Genomic DNA, 14012 nt, shown 5'->3' with positions numbered 1-14012 from the left:
AAAAATGATATCAGTATTTTTGGTACGGGTTCAATGGCCATTTGAACGCAGCAAAAGAAATTCTTGGTACGGGTTCAATGGCCATTTGAATGCAGCAAAAGAAATTCTTGAGTTATGTTGTTCTTTTAAACACTTTGAACCACGACTTTTGCTACTAAATAATATAGAAAGGAAATTAATATCAGCAAAGACAAATGTTCATTCTGCAACTGTATCAGAACAAAACTATGTTGAATGTTCGTGAAAAAGATTGGCTACATTTCACAGACGTGTGTATCTTTCCAATTTAATGTTTCAAGCAACTTTGGTTTACCAAAATGGAGTTGTGCAAGCTGCCAGCAGAGGCTAAATACTTACATATCATAATTTGACCACTCCAGTTGCTTTTTCACACTAAATTATGACCAAATCACCAACCAAATCTCAGCAGTAGCGTCAAAAGTGTTTGGATCATTAATATGACACTTTTAGCAAATTTAGTTTAACAAATATAACGAGTAGAAATGCCCAACAGAGGATGGAAACTGCCAGATCAATATTTCATCATACAAGTTGCTCATTTCAGTCAAACAACTAAAATTGTCATCAACTAAAATTGCTCATAACAGATCAATAAGCACATCAAACAACTCTCATTTTCATTGAAATGGAAGAAAGCTACAACAGAGTTACAGGACATCAGCCCATTGTCATCAACATTGACACTAAANTTGTGTTTATTACACATAAAAAACAAACCAAAANTATTAAGACCTTCATCNANTTNTGAACAACCAAGGACGATTTCTCTAACTTAACTAACATTTTCCTATTATTGTCCATTTCTTCATTGTGCANCAATGTTTCTTGCTTTCCTTCAGACTTCAAACATGTTCNCCTTTCCTCTTCCGCAACATCANTGAACCATTTGAAGTAGTTGCAACCACCCTCTNCANCACCACTCTGTATAAACAACAATCTCTTCTCAGAAACACATCCACATAATACAAACATCAAATAAATCATACCTTATACTTCGAGCATCCCCAAAATTGCTTCCCGTGATTCTTCAAAGTTTTAGCAGTTCGCATCACACAACCCAGTCCACAATGGCAGATCGGTGGACACACATTACGCTTCTCCTTCATCCATACATTGCATGTCGACGAACAACATGAATGCTCCTTCGACATCGTCTTCGAAGAACTACGTTCACCCACCTGCGTCGCACCCCAACACACTCCAATAACAACCACAACAAGCTCCAACAATGACCAACCTCGCGCAATTTAGGGATTCATGGTTTCTTCAAATTTGGGGATTTCTTCAAATCCCAATTATTATCCCCAATGACACACCCAAATCAGGTTGCTCATCACTAATCACTTTTTCCTTTTAGTAAAACGTTGCGTTTTGAATTTAAATTATATATATATTTTAAATATTAAAAATTAAGCACAGCCAGGTAAGATACCATAATCTGCCACGTCCAAAGCACTTAGCCCTGTCATCAACCCACATGTCAATTTTCTTAACGCCGTTCAGCCAACTTAACGGCAAGCCTTCAATTGATTAAAATTTACATCATTAGGGACCAAATCGATACTTTTAAAAATACGGGGACCAAATTGAGACAACCGTGCATAAATAGGAATGTCGGAGATGATTAAACCAAATATATAATATTGTTTCAAAAAATATACTTTCCATGAATATCTCATGTAATTTTATAATTATTCACACTTTAGATATAAAGAAAATATAGATACTGATGAAAATGTGAGTTGTACATATATAATATAATAATTCTGTATTACTTCTTTTCTAAAATAATGTTACTGTCGCTTCTGTTTGGTTTAGTAAACGAATAAGAAAAAAAAATATATTTAATTTATAAATTTATTTAATTATACATTTTATATTAAAATATTGTAATAATACACCTTCATTCTCATCTTTTTACTATTATGAATAATTATAATGTCAAATTTGTTCTTTATTTTTATTAAATTTATTCAATTCAATTTTAATATAATTTTTTAAAATTTGATTCCAATATTTTTAATTTTATTTAAATCAGTTTTTTTTAACGTTATTTAAATAATTAATGAGAGAGTGAATAATATATATCAAATGTGAGTTGATGATTTTATTTTTCTCTTCTTTTAATTTTTTTTTTTAATTTTAAAACAAGTTTACATGTTAACCTGTAGCACATGTCAGTAGCAATATCACATGACAATATTTTATATTTATATTATCTGATTTAGTTTTTTCTTAAAAAATGAATCAATTTTATTTTAAATACCAAATTTAATTTTTATATAAATATTATATTGATATTTTCATTAAAATTTAACTTTTATTGTTAATGGTTATGATTAGTTTAAAATTATAACAAAGAATTATAAAAATAAGAGCTAACAATGATTTAAAATTTTAAAAAATTAAAAGTTATATAAAATATTAAATAAGAAAATAAAAATTAATATATTTTATGACATTAAAAGAAATCATTGTAACTATTATTGTGATAAAAAACAAAAAACAAATCCAAAAATATTTATTTAACAATTTTATTTTATAATCGATTATAATGTTGTATGATATTTCTATTTAATAATTTATGTGACTTTAATCTCTTAAAATAAAAAATCATATTCATAAAATATTCACTGTTTGTTAAGTATTTAAAGTATGTTATAAAAACAAACCTAATTAAATAAAGTTGATAAACGAAAGAAATATTAAATCTGAATTGAAGAAACTAAAAAAAAAAAGTATTTAAACCAAATAGAGTATTTGCCATAAGAAAGTAATAAACACTTACATTCAATAAATCTACCAAATATTATACATAATAGAAATTCTCTTAATAACATCTTTTTTATCTGCTATTCATATATATAATTTATCAATTTTATCATATTAATGTAACTCATTTTATTATTTTATTTTTTAAATTCTGTAATTTTTAATTCAATTAACCAATTATACTAAAATAATTTATTTTATGATTAATTTTTATAAACATATATTTTTAATACATTTAATAATATTTTTTATTGTGTTATTATTGTAAAAGAAAAAAAAGCCTAAACACTTACTGCTAAGCCTAATGACAGTCAAACCCAAAACATAGTATAATACCTATCCAAATCAACACCACTATATATCATAATGATTATTTAACTGCTACTTTTTTTTTAAGGCAGATTCAACTACCACTAACACATTAAATAAGTGCTTTTCATTTATTAGCATCTGACAAATTGACTTAATCATAAAAATAGCTTAAATAAAAATTATATGATAAATTGACTTAATGTCGGCTTATTTCTAACCTAAATCAAAATGTCAAATTAGAATCATGATGTTATAATTTTATTTATTTTTACATTATATTATAGTTTTATTGAAGAATAAGAGTCATTTAACTTTGACATTTGTGAGCTACATAACCCGTGTTTGATTTATATATTATTTATTTATTTATATTAATTTTATAAGATTTAAAAAAAAACTGTATTTTTATATATTTGAAAACAAATCTATACTAAACATGTACTTAATAAAATATAAAGATAGAAGTAACTTTGATATATGTTTAATTATTTAGTTTATTATAAAACAACTACTTGTTTATACAGAGAATTTTCAAGAAATCCAAAGAAATATGTTACTTCCCTAACATAAAGTAATTGAACACATTAAATTGTAATATATACTATTAATACTTGCAATATACTATGAATATTTTTAAAATTTGACTAATTTATCATGTTACTTTATTTATTTATTTACTACCATATCTATTTTTTCTATAAATAAAAACTTTTAAATACAGGATGTATACTATAGTTACAAATTTCTAATAAAGAATTTCTAAAATATAATTGATACTTTAATTTGATAATAAGCAAATGGAAACGATATTTTTTAACCATTAAAAGTTTCATTTAAAAACATTAAAATTTAATTTAGAAGTAAAGATAAAATTATATATAACAATTAAGAATAATATTACTAAAAAAATTAAAATACTAATTTAATCTCTATTTTTGTCAATTCAGTTTTGATATTCTTTTATAAGATTTCAATTTCTGTCAATTTATTTATTTTTGCTATTGTGATTTAAATAATTAACAGAAAATAAGCAGATATGTTACTTATCTATCCGTGTTTTTTTTTAGTTTTTAATATATATATATATATATATATATGTATATATATATATTAATAATTATAATGACTTATATATTATGGTTATTTTTCCAAAAATATCTGAAGTCTCTCCTTTTTGTTAGGTTCTTACTACTACAACCAAAAGAAAAATAATACTTTTATTTTGAGGAAAAAAAAAAGATAATATCTTTTTATTCACTGATATGGTGTTTGTATTCTTCAATTCACACTTTGGTGTGATGATAAAATAGAATAGAAGGTTCCGGTTTTGAATCTTCCTCCAATGGTGTCAGCAATATGAAAAACCCAATCTTTTGTTTGAGTTTGAATTGTAGGTTTGCCTACCCTTTTGCCCTTTGCTTCCATTCTTCTTCATCCTAAATTCTGCAGCAATAATATAGGAAGATCCGATGTCTCTTTTTCCCACACGGTGACGATATATGATTGAAACCCATTAAATAAAGTTTTCTTTTTGGAGTTCTGGGTACTTCAATTCTTCATCCCCACTGATTTTTGGAACTGGGTGACTTTCCTTCTCTCCTTTCCTTCACTGTTCTCTGGTTGGTTCTTGAATCAATGCAGAATTTATGATTTTGATCAATGATAATGATCACCTTTGAGTCATAAGTTTGATGTGTTTTGAGTAACTCTACGTGTGAGATTTTTGTGAGTATACTGGATTCGGCATATTGTGTACCGAATTTCACCTTCTTGTGGTGTTCGTCTCTTGTTCTAGAGGATTCAATTCTTGGAGCTGGGAAGTTATAATTTTGGTTTATTGTCTCTAGTTAGTTTGTTGGTCACTGTGGTTGTGGAAGTTAGCTATTGTGTATATCTGCTGCTACAGTAAGTCAACACTAGATCCACGATTGTTTACAATTTGTGTGTATATTGAATTATTTTTTGTGCAAGATAGATATTGGCCCCTTTGTGAGTTTTAGCTTCGGATTCCATTTTTTGTGTTCATATTTGTCACTGTCAGAATTTCATTGCACTTGAGAGGAAATTTGTACAAAATCTCCATTTGTTTCCAGCTTACGCTGTAGGCATAATGTCAATCCTGTGTGGCCTTCCTCTTCTTGAGTGTGTGTACTGTCTGGCTTGTGCTCGTTGGGCTTGGAAAAGATGTCTTCATTCTGCTGGCCATGACAGTGAGAATTGGGGCTTTGCCACAGTGGAAGAATTTGAGCCCATACCACGCCTTTGTCGCTATATTTTAGCTGTGTATGAAGAAGATCTTCGCCAACCGCTTTGGGCGCCTCCTGGTGGCTATGGAATTAGCCCTGATTTTTTACTTCTCAAAAAGACATATGAAGATACATGTGGAAGGGCACCACCCTATGTTCTGTATCTCGATCACGAGCATGAGGATATAGTTCTTGCCATCAGGGGTCTAAATTTGGCAAAGGAGAGTGATTATGCGGTTCTGTTGGACAATAGATTGGGGAAGAGAAAGTTTGATGGGGGGTATGTTCACAATGGGTTGTTGAAAGCTGCTGGTTGGGTTTTGGATGCAGAATGTGAAATTTTGAAGGATTTGGTGGAAAAGCATCCAAGTTACACGCTGACTTTTGTTGGACATTCCCTTGGATCTGGTGTGGCAGCTATGCTGACAATGCTGGTGGTGCAGAATAGTCATAGACTGGGAAATATTGATCGGAAGAGGGTCAGGTGTTATGCCATCGCACCTGCTAGGTGCATGTCGCTGAATTTGGCAGTCAGATACGCAGATGTCATCAACTCTGTTGTACTGCAGGCAAGTTTTCGTTTAATTTTGTTTCTGTTTATTTGGTGGATTAAGTGTAGAATGCTGTGTCAACAAATCTTAAACAGATAAAGCATATATAAAATAATTGGGACTGGATTGCTAATAACAAATTATCAGTCTTTGAGATTACAATGTAACCGATTCTATAAACCAAGCTCTCTGTGGATGCTTATAGAAGGCAGTTTGTTTTACAACACCTTCTTTTGATATGTTTGTAACCGTTCTGACCTTGTGTATAGAAAGATAACATTCTGCAAAGAGTAGTGAATTTTGAATGTGATGAATTTATTTTTGGATGACTACAGATTTATAATACTTACAAACATGTTAAAGGGATGAAAAATGAATAGAGTCCAAATCCATTAACTTCTGACTAGGATCCATGGCTTTGTTGCTAGTTTATCTCAGGTTCAAGGCTACAGATTTCTGTACATAAAATTTTATGCTACTTGAATGATGGCTTACACATTCAGGTTTCATAGTTTAAGCATTCTACTAACTTCATGTGAAGTAAGGTTACAGTCTTATTGATGTCTCGGTATGTTGAAAACAATTATCAGTAAAAAAAATATTTGGAGAGCTTTCTTGAGTGTTATTCTGCTGGATACAGGTCAAATATCTGGATAAAAACTTTTACAAGGTCAAATCATTTACTATCTGAATTAGTAGATGATTTATTTTTATTAGTAGTATAATGCTTAAACTTCCAATGTATGTAATGATGCATTACAAATCCTGTCTTTCTTCGTGCTTCATTAAACTTGATGCCATGTTTAATGAATCTGATATTTTGAAGTTGACCACTCTTTACCTTTGATTAGGACGACTTCTTACCAAGAACAGCCACCCCATTGGAAGATATATTCAAGTCTGTTTTCTGGTATGTCTTAAGGACTTGTGTAATTATGCCATTTTTGTTTTCAATACTCTTAGAAAGTAGATTTAGACTTAACCCTAAGAAACCAACTTGTACACGATGTTTACACTCACTTATATTTTATAATTTGGTTAACAATGTGAGATCTCCATGATACTCTTTCCTATTAAGGATTGAATGTTTTTAGTGTTGCACTAACTATCTGTGGGTGATCCGAGTGTATTTTGATAACACAACAAACTTGCTAGGATACCATATAGGAAAGTGAATTTAGGTCTAACTCAATTTTACAAAACTATTTTGCAAAGTAAGATTTCTACCTATTTGTTTACTATAATTTAACCATATCTCTAGTTGATGTTTTAACATACTAAAATCTATGCAACATGTTCAATTCTCTTTGCATCCCAACTTCAAATTTTGAAACAAATTAAACCAACCAACCCCCCCCCCCCCCCCCAAAAAAAAAAAAATGCCTTAATTTACGTAGGCTACCCCTTAGAAAAAGTTCCAGCTTGGAATGGACTTTGTCAATAACTGGCTGGCATACCATGCAAAGGTCCAACAATTACTGAAACAAATATTTGAGTATTTGTTCCTGGTGAGATGATTTTACTTGTAATAATTTATTTTTCTGTTTCTGGCAGTTTGCCATGCCTACTGTGCATGAGGTGCATGAGGGATACATGCATTCCAGAAGAGAAGATGATCAAAGATCCAAGAAGACTCTATGCACCCGGTCGCCTTTATCACATTGTTGAGAGGAAGCCTTTTAAGTATGGTTAAGAAAAAAGAAGAGTTCATGCCTTGTGCTGAATTCTATCTCTCTTTTTGGAAGTCTCATTTTTTACATACTTGTCCGACATGTGTTTCTTATAGTTTCTTGCAGAATAAAATATGTTAACAAAGATCATGCCAAAAGTATTTATACTGCCTTTTCTTTTGGTCTTACCTGAACTTCTAAACATTTTATGCAGAATGGGAAGGTTTCCCCCAGTAGTGAGGACAGCAGTGCCGGTAGATGGAAGGTTTGAGCATATAGTCCTTTCCTGTAATGCCACATCTGATCATGCCATCATTTGGATTGAGAAAGAAGCCCAAAGGGCTCTGGATGTAAGTGTAATTGTTTATTGGGATAAATAAAGTTTTATTCTTTGTGCCTCTTCTTTGTGATAACCATAATTAACTGTGGCTGTGAATGTAATATGGTTCTCTTTTCTAGGACCTGTTTTTCCAGTGCCCTTCAAATTTAAAATATGCTTACATTACACATAAATTAGAAATACGAAAAATCTAGTCCATACTAGTCGGTTGTACTTGAGTTTGTGTTATGATCGTTGTAGCTTATATTATTTACAATTCTCATCTTATAAGTTAATTTTATGGAATTTTTTTCCAGTAAAGCTCATGTTAGATATTATGTATCTTGGCATCTCAGTTAGATCAACATCTCGAAGCACATCTATCATTTGTCATCACCAATTTTTTAGAATTAAGTTAACTATAAACCAAAATTTTAAGAATATGATTGGAATTCATGTTGAATTATGACGAAACTGTAAGTTGATAGTAATAACAACCTGTACACTTATCTCCCTCTTTGACGCAATAGCAAGAATTAAGCAAATATCTTTTACTTGTTTTTCTCCGTTGAGTAATACCAACAGCACTCTAACACTTTCTCGTACTTTCTCTTCAACACACTCTTCTACTGAAAGAATTCATGTTGGTTTCGTTAAATATGTAAGTTCCATAAAACTAGCAGGACCCACATGAACAAAACTCAGTCTTTACCTGAATATTTTGATGAACAAAACTTAACCTTTTAACCTATGGTTTATGTCAACCAACTGCAGTTGATGCTGGAGAAGGTTGAACCAATGGAAGCCCCTGCCAAGCAAAAAATGGAGCGTCAGGAAACCCTAACAAGACACAATGTTGAATATAAAGCAGCATTACATAGAGCCAAAACATTACATGTTCCACATGCTTACACACCACCATCAGAGTATGGCACTTTTGATGAAGATGGAGATGCCAGTTCAACAAGATCTCAGGGTGAGTCTTCTAATAAAAGTTCTGTGGATGAAAGCTGGGATGCTTTGATTGAGCGTCATTTGGACAAGGATGAACATGGCCACACTGTGCTCAAGAAACAATGATCAAGTCTTTCTACAAGACTTCAGAATATGCTTTATTTAGTGTAAAAAAGTAAAATTCCTTCATTCTTGAGCTTCACTAGGGGAATAATAAATTTTTTAGATGTTAATGGGATTCGGGATTTCAGTGTACTTAGAATTTGAAGTTGAGATTCATAAAGCTGATAGTTACATGAATTCATGGAACATTCTTAGTCTTGTAAATTCAAATTTTGAAAGAGAAACAAATTTAATTATTTTATCTGTTTCTTTTCAATATTATGAATATGTGGTTTTTTGTTAATTAATTGGGAGAAGAGAAATTTCAAAATAATTAGTAATAAGGGTAAAATATTATTTAAAAAAATTTAACAATGTGAATTGAATTAATTGCTTACTTTTATTTTTTATTTTTTATGTGGTTATGTTAAAAGTAATATTAAAGAAGAGAGAAGTATATAACTTGCAACTCAAAAAAATATATTATTAATTTGTACATAAATTAATTTTAATTTATAAATACTTGAACTTCAACTTTTTCATATTTTTTTTTTCAAAATAAATTATATATAAAAAAACTCTCCCAATTAAACTTTTAGAAAAAGTTTAGGTCTTCACACAATTTATTCTTTTTTAAGAACTCAATGAACATGTATTAAATACCACTTGGACCATTGGACCATTGGTTGAAAAACTAATGTTTAGGAAAATATTATCAAAAGAATTATATTTATTTTTACCACCTGTAAAACAATTTTAAAATTTAGACAAAATTGAAAGGGCTAAAAAACATACATTTCAACTACTATAACTAACTTAATAATGTACTAACGGTTGGAAGCCACTTATAAATCAATTTATTCCTACTTTAAACAACAATTTAAAATTTAGACCCAAGTTGGAAGGGGAAAAAAGTTACATTTAAACTACTAGAACTTAATGGGTAATGTAATAACCAATTTTATAAGAACTACTTTATATGTTGCAAAAATAATTATGTATGTGAGATTTTATTAATTTTAATTTTTTTCTCATAAAAAAGATATATTAAGGATGTTGTATTGAAAACTTATTTATATTTATGTTTATATATACGAAAATATTAAGTGAAGTAAAGTAATTTATTTTTATAAATGAGAGGGAGAGACAACATAAAACAAAGAGAGTAATGGAAGTGTGAAATTAGGTGAAAAATAACAGAAAAGAAAAGCAAACTGTGAAGAGAAGCAAATTCACGATGAACCGCGTCATCTCTTATCACTGTCAATTGGAAATTTTCAATTACACATTATCGATGCACACAGAAATCGCGTTTGCATAAGCACTTTTTTTTTTATTGTTTTCGTTTCCGATTTCATTTCTCAACTCGTCTTCCTATTCACCGATCTCAATGGCTTCTGTCTCCCTTCTTCTCGCCCTGCTCGTCTTCTTCGTAATTGGCACTTCTCTTTCAAACAGGTAAACTTCTCAAATACCTGGTCTCTATCTTTTTGACCGTTTTTGCTGTGGTTTTGTTACAACCAAGTGCTTTTACAATTATTTTTACTTTTCGGATTTGTTACTCGTTCAATGAAATTAAATCTGGCTTGTAATGTATCAGTTACGTTCTTTAATTTGATTATATTATTATGTATGAGAAATCTCCAAAGGCCACATATGTAACGTATAACCTTTTTTGCTATTTGCTATTATTCTGTTACAATATAGTCCTGTTAAAGTTTGATGAGGATTCTTATGATACTAGACATTTGAGGGCTATGATAATAATAGTTCAAATATGGTTCCACCATAATAATAGTTAAGATGAACTCTGATATAAATTTAGAATTTAGATTTAGACTTAACCCATCTTACAAGATTGGTTTTTAAGGCAAGGTTTAATTTGTGATCTCCAACAATGAGAATAAGAAATCGGAGATCTGGTTTGACAAAAAGGCTATTCAGTTTTATATTGCTATACAAGTTAGGAAAAGTTGTTACAGTGATAAAAAAGGAGGGATATAGTGTGAAATTCAATTAAATCTCTTGTGACTGTAATTTGTTAATTTGTTCTGATGTTAATAACAGTTAGTAACAGTATTGTGGGTGCTAATTAGCAATGGAAATTATGCCAAAGGTTTCTGAAGCTACGGCAAGAGTGACTAGTTCGAGAAACTTTCATTTCCATTTCCTTTTTTTTTTTTGTTTGTGAATAATTAGGTGCGGTCTATCCCCCAAAGAGTTTAACTTTACAAATAGTTTAGATCAACAAAAATCGTGATGTATGGTTGAAGAATAATCATACCCCTTAGAGTATTGAGTTCGATTTTCAGGTGTGTGCGCAAAATATATCCTTCGGAGAAATTATCTTGAGTTGTTAGTCTCTAGCTAGGTTCATCCAAAAAAAGTTTATATCAGAAACAAAGTAAAAATATGTTGTTGTCTGTAAAAATTCAAAATGAAAGAAGACATTTTCTCAAATAACCGGCCTTTATGTTTTTGTTGGCATTTGTTTTCCCATAACAGATCTTGTGGACTTATTTTTGAAAGCTACATAATCATTGCAAGGATTTAATTCCCATTATTCATGACTGATGTAGTATTTGATTATTTACAAGTTACTAATCAGAATGTTTATGTTGTTCACATTGTTAATTTGCATAAGCAGTAGGAAGGAATTAAGGGACAAGGAGAAAGCTGCATTACAGATGTTAGAGGGCTCAGTTCATTATTCCAACAGTATCAACCCATCACGTGTTGTCCAAATCTCTTGGCAACCAAGGTCAGGTACTTTCTAGAACTTTCCCTTATATCATCAGTGATTGTGTTACTGCTGAAGATATGCGAATCTTCTATTATATATTTTTTTAGTTGTTTGCTTGTTTGCTAGCCTCTTTTTCTTTTAATTTTTCAAACTCTGATGTACTGTTGCCACTCTTGCTGTAGGGTTTTTCTATACAAAGGTTTTTTGTCTGATAAGGAGTGTGACTACCTTATCTCTGTGGTAAGATGTGTTTCTGTTTGAGATTTTTTTTTTGTGTGTGTTTCTAATACTTGGGCTAATTTTTAATTTTAACCAAGTGTTTTTTTTTTTTTTTCTCAGGCATATGAAGAAAAATCCTCAGGGAATGGTGGAACTTCCTTGGTGATGGAAGTGAGTTTGAATTTTTTCCAGACCAAGTAGTACAAACTAGCATTTAGCAAAATTAGGTTCTGTTCGTAGTTCATTTATATTTGAACTTTCTTGGTTTAAGACCTAACTGTGTTTCTAAATATTGTTACTACTACTTAGCCTCTCACAATAAAAGCCTTTCCCTTTATTATTATTATTGTTATTATTATTTTTCTAAATTAGTTTGATTTAATTGAATACCAAAAGCTTTTTGACCAAGTAATCTCAAGTCTGATATGTTATTGCATTACTTTGTTCTTGCAAGTTTTCCTGTTAGTTTACAGCCTTCGGAACTCAATCAATCAAACATGTATTGAATTATGTTTAACCACAATAATGTCTATTTTACCTTTTTCTCAAAAGAATAATATCAGTTTCGGGTAAAATCCTATATACTCTTTCTCAGCAGGACTTTATTGTGAAATTCGGGAAAAAACCCAACATATCTTTTAGAGTGCATCTGTTCCTATACAGTTCAAGGTTCTATTTGCTCACAGTTCTGCTGATTGTAACTGTTACTTTAAAAGTTCAAAAACGTTTCCGTATTGGTATGAAAGAATTGTGATCATTTTACGTATCACTGATACTGAACTAGAAAGCTTGGAGCCATTTTTAATTTTTTTTCCTATTATAAGGAGATTAAGGAATGCACTCGTTTAAAGCTTGTTGCTTGACATGAACAGTTTATTACTATATCGACATGGTGTTCTGGACACCGTTATGACTTGTGATGATGTTTTACATTGTGTTAGGATGATATTCTTGCAAGGATTGAAGAAAGACTTTCAGTTTGGACTTTCCTTCCTAAAGGTAGCTATTGGTCAGTTCAGGCCATTATTGTCACATTATGATACCCAGACTAATATATTATTGTTTTGTTGATTGTTGATAATCTTTTCCACCAGAGAACAGCAAGCCTTTGCAAGTCATGCAATATGGGTCGGAGCAGAATGATCGAACCTTAGATTATTTTACAAACAAAACCAATTTGGAATTGAGTGGACCTTTAATGGCAACAGTTGTTTTATATCTCTCGGACTCTACTAAAGGGGGTCAAATTCTCTTTCCTGAATCAGTGGTAAGGCCATTTGGGTTTTTCTTCAATGTGCTGTTCACTATTCACCTCTTTCTGAATATGTCTTCACCATGTAATCATGTCAAATTATTCTCAGCCAAGGAGTAGCAGTTGGTCAAGTTGCAGTAACAGTAATAAGACCATACAACCAGTAAAAGGGAATGCAATTCTGTTTTTCTCTCTTCACCCAAGTGCTTCTCCTGACAAGAGTAGTCTTCATTCTAGATGCCCTGTGCTTGAAGGGAACATGTGGTCTGCAATTAAATACTTCTATGCGAAACCAATTAGAAGAAGCAAGGTCTCAGCCATATCAGAAGACGATGAATGTACTGATCAAGATGAGAACTGTCCTGCATGGGCAGCTATGGGAGAATGTCAAAGAAATCCTGTCTTCATGGTTGGATCCCCTGATTATTATGGTACGTGTAGGAAAAGTTGTAATGCATGTCTGATAACAAGTTGATTTTTACACTTTCTGTTAGTATAAATATTCCCTTCAAGTTCTTTACCCCTTCTTATTGCTGTAGAGAAATACATGTGGAATTATCAAGTTTTTTTCTTAAAATTTTGTCATATTCTTATGAGTTGCGCACCGAAAGGTGCTCAAAACAGTGTATAGGAAATTGGGACTTTGACAGGGTTTGGATTTCAATTTTGATGTATTTTTTTAAATACGATTGAGTGTGGAGGTATATTGATAAAAAAAATAAAATAGACTCAATAAAATTTAGATTTGGTAATGTATGATTATCTTCTAATATGTTGTTTATAAAATTTAGATTGCATTCATATTTCGTTTTAACTTCTGACGGATAATTCTGGACAAAGTTCATGAATAA

General features: G+C 30.7%; 2 protein-coding genes across 2 annotated transcripts; both read left to right on the top strand.

Annotated features, from left to right (window-relative positions):
• Positions 1-4378: 4378 nt before the first annotated feature.
• Positions 4379-9209, top strand: LOC106778099. Its single transcript, XM_014666330.2, has 5 exons — positions 4379-5920; positions 6754-6812; positions 7457-7585; positions 7787-7922; positions 8666-9209. Exons 1-5 carry the CDS (start codon positions 5216-5218, stop codon positions 8969-8971), a joined length of 1335 nt encoding a protein of 444 aa, XP_014521816.1. The 5' UTR covers positions 4379-5215; the 3' UTR covers positions 8972-9209.
• A 906-nt stretch (positions 9210-10115) lies between these two features.
• LOC106766797 (probable prolyl 4-hydroxylase 12) lies at positions 10116-13681 on the top strand. The gene is made up of 7 exons (XM_014651561.2): positions 10116-10405; positions 11595-11708; positions 11873-11930; positions 12030-12080; positions 12851-12908; positions 13004-13176; positions 13271-13681. The coding sequence occupies exons 1-7, from the start codon at positions 10338-10340 to the stop codon at positions 13634-13636; spliced, it is 888 nt and encodes a 295-aa protein (XP_014507047.1). The 5' UTR covers positions 10116-10337; the 3' UTR covers positions 13637-13681.
• Positions 13682-14012: the final 331 nt, after the last annotated feature.

This window comes from Vigna radiata, chromosome 1, assembly GCF_000741045.1.
Source record: "Vigna radiata var. radiata cultivar VC1973A chromosome 1, Vradiata_ver6, whole genome shotgun sequence".
NCBI lineage: Eukaryota > Viridiplantae > Streptophyta > Magnoliopsida > Fabales > Fabaceae > Vigna > Vigna radiata.
Note: the sequence above shows the minus strand (reverse complement) of the source record. Positions and strands in the feature narration are given on the sequence as shown.

Excerpts from the sequence above, each read along its gene's own strand:
- LOC106778099 (XM_014666330.2), top strand. The coding sequence starts at position 5,216 with ATGTCAATCCTGTGTGGCCTTCCTCTTCTTGAGTGTGTGTACTGTCTG. Across the intron at positions 7,586-7,786 it reads GTTGAGAGGAAGCCTTTTAA|AATGGGAAGGTTTCCCCCAG; the intron begins GTATGGTTAAGA and ends CATTTTATGCAG. Across the intron at positions 7,923-8,665 it reads AAGCCCAAAGGGCTCTGGAT|TTGATGCTGGAGAAGGTTGA; the intron begins GTAAGTGTAATT and ends AACCAACTGCAG.
- LOC106766797 (XM_014651561.2), top strand. The coding sequence starts at position 10,338 with ATGGCTTCTGTCTCCCTTCTTCTCGCCCTGCTCGTCTTCTTCGTAATT. Across the intron at positions 12,081-12,850 it reads GAACTTCCTTGGTGATGGAA|GATGATATTCTTGCAAGGAT; the intron begins GTGAGTTTGAAT and ends ACATTGTGTTAG. Across the intron at positions 12,909-13,003 it reads TTGGACTTTCCTTCCTAAAG|AGAACAGCAAGCCTTTGCAA; the intron begins GTAGCTATTGGT and ends CTTTTCCACCAG.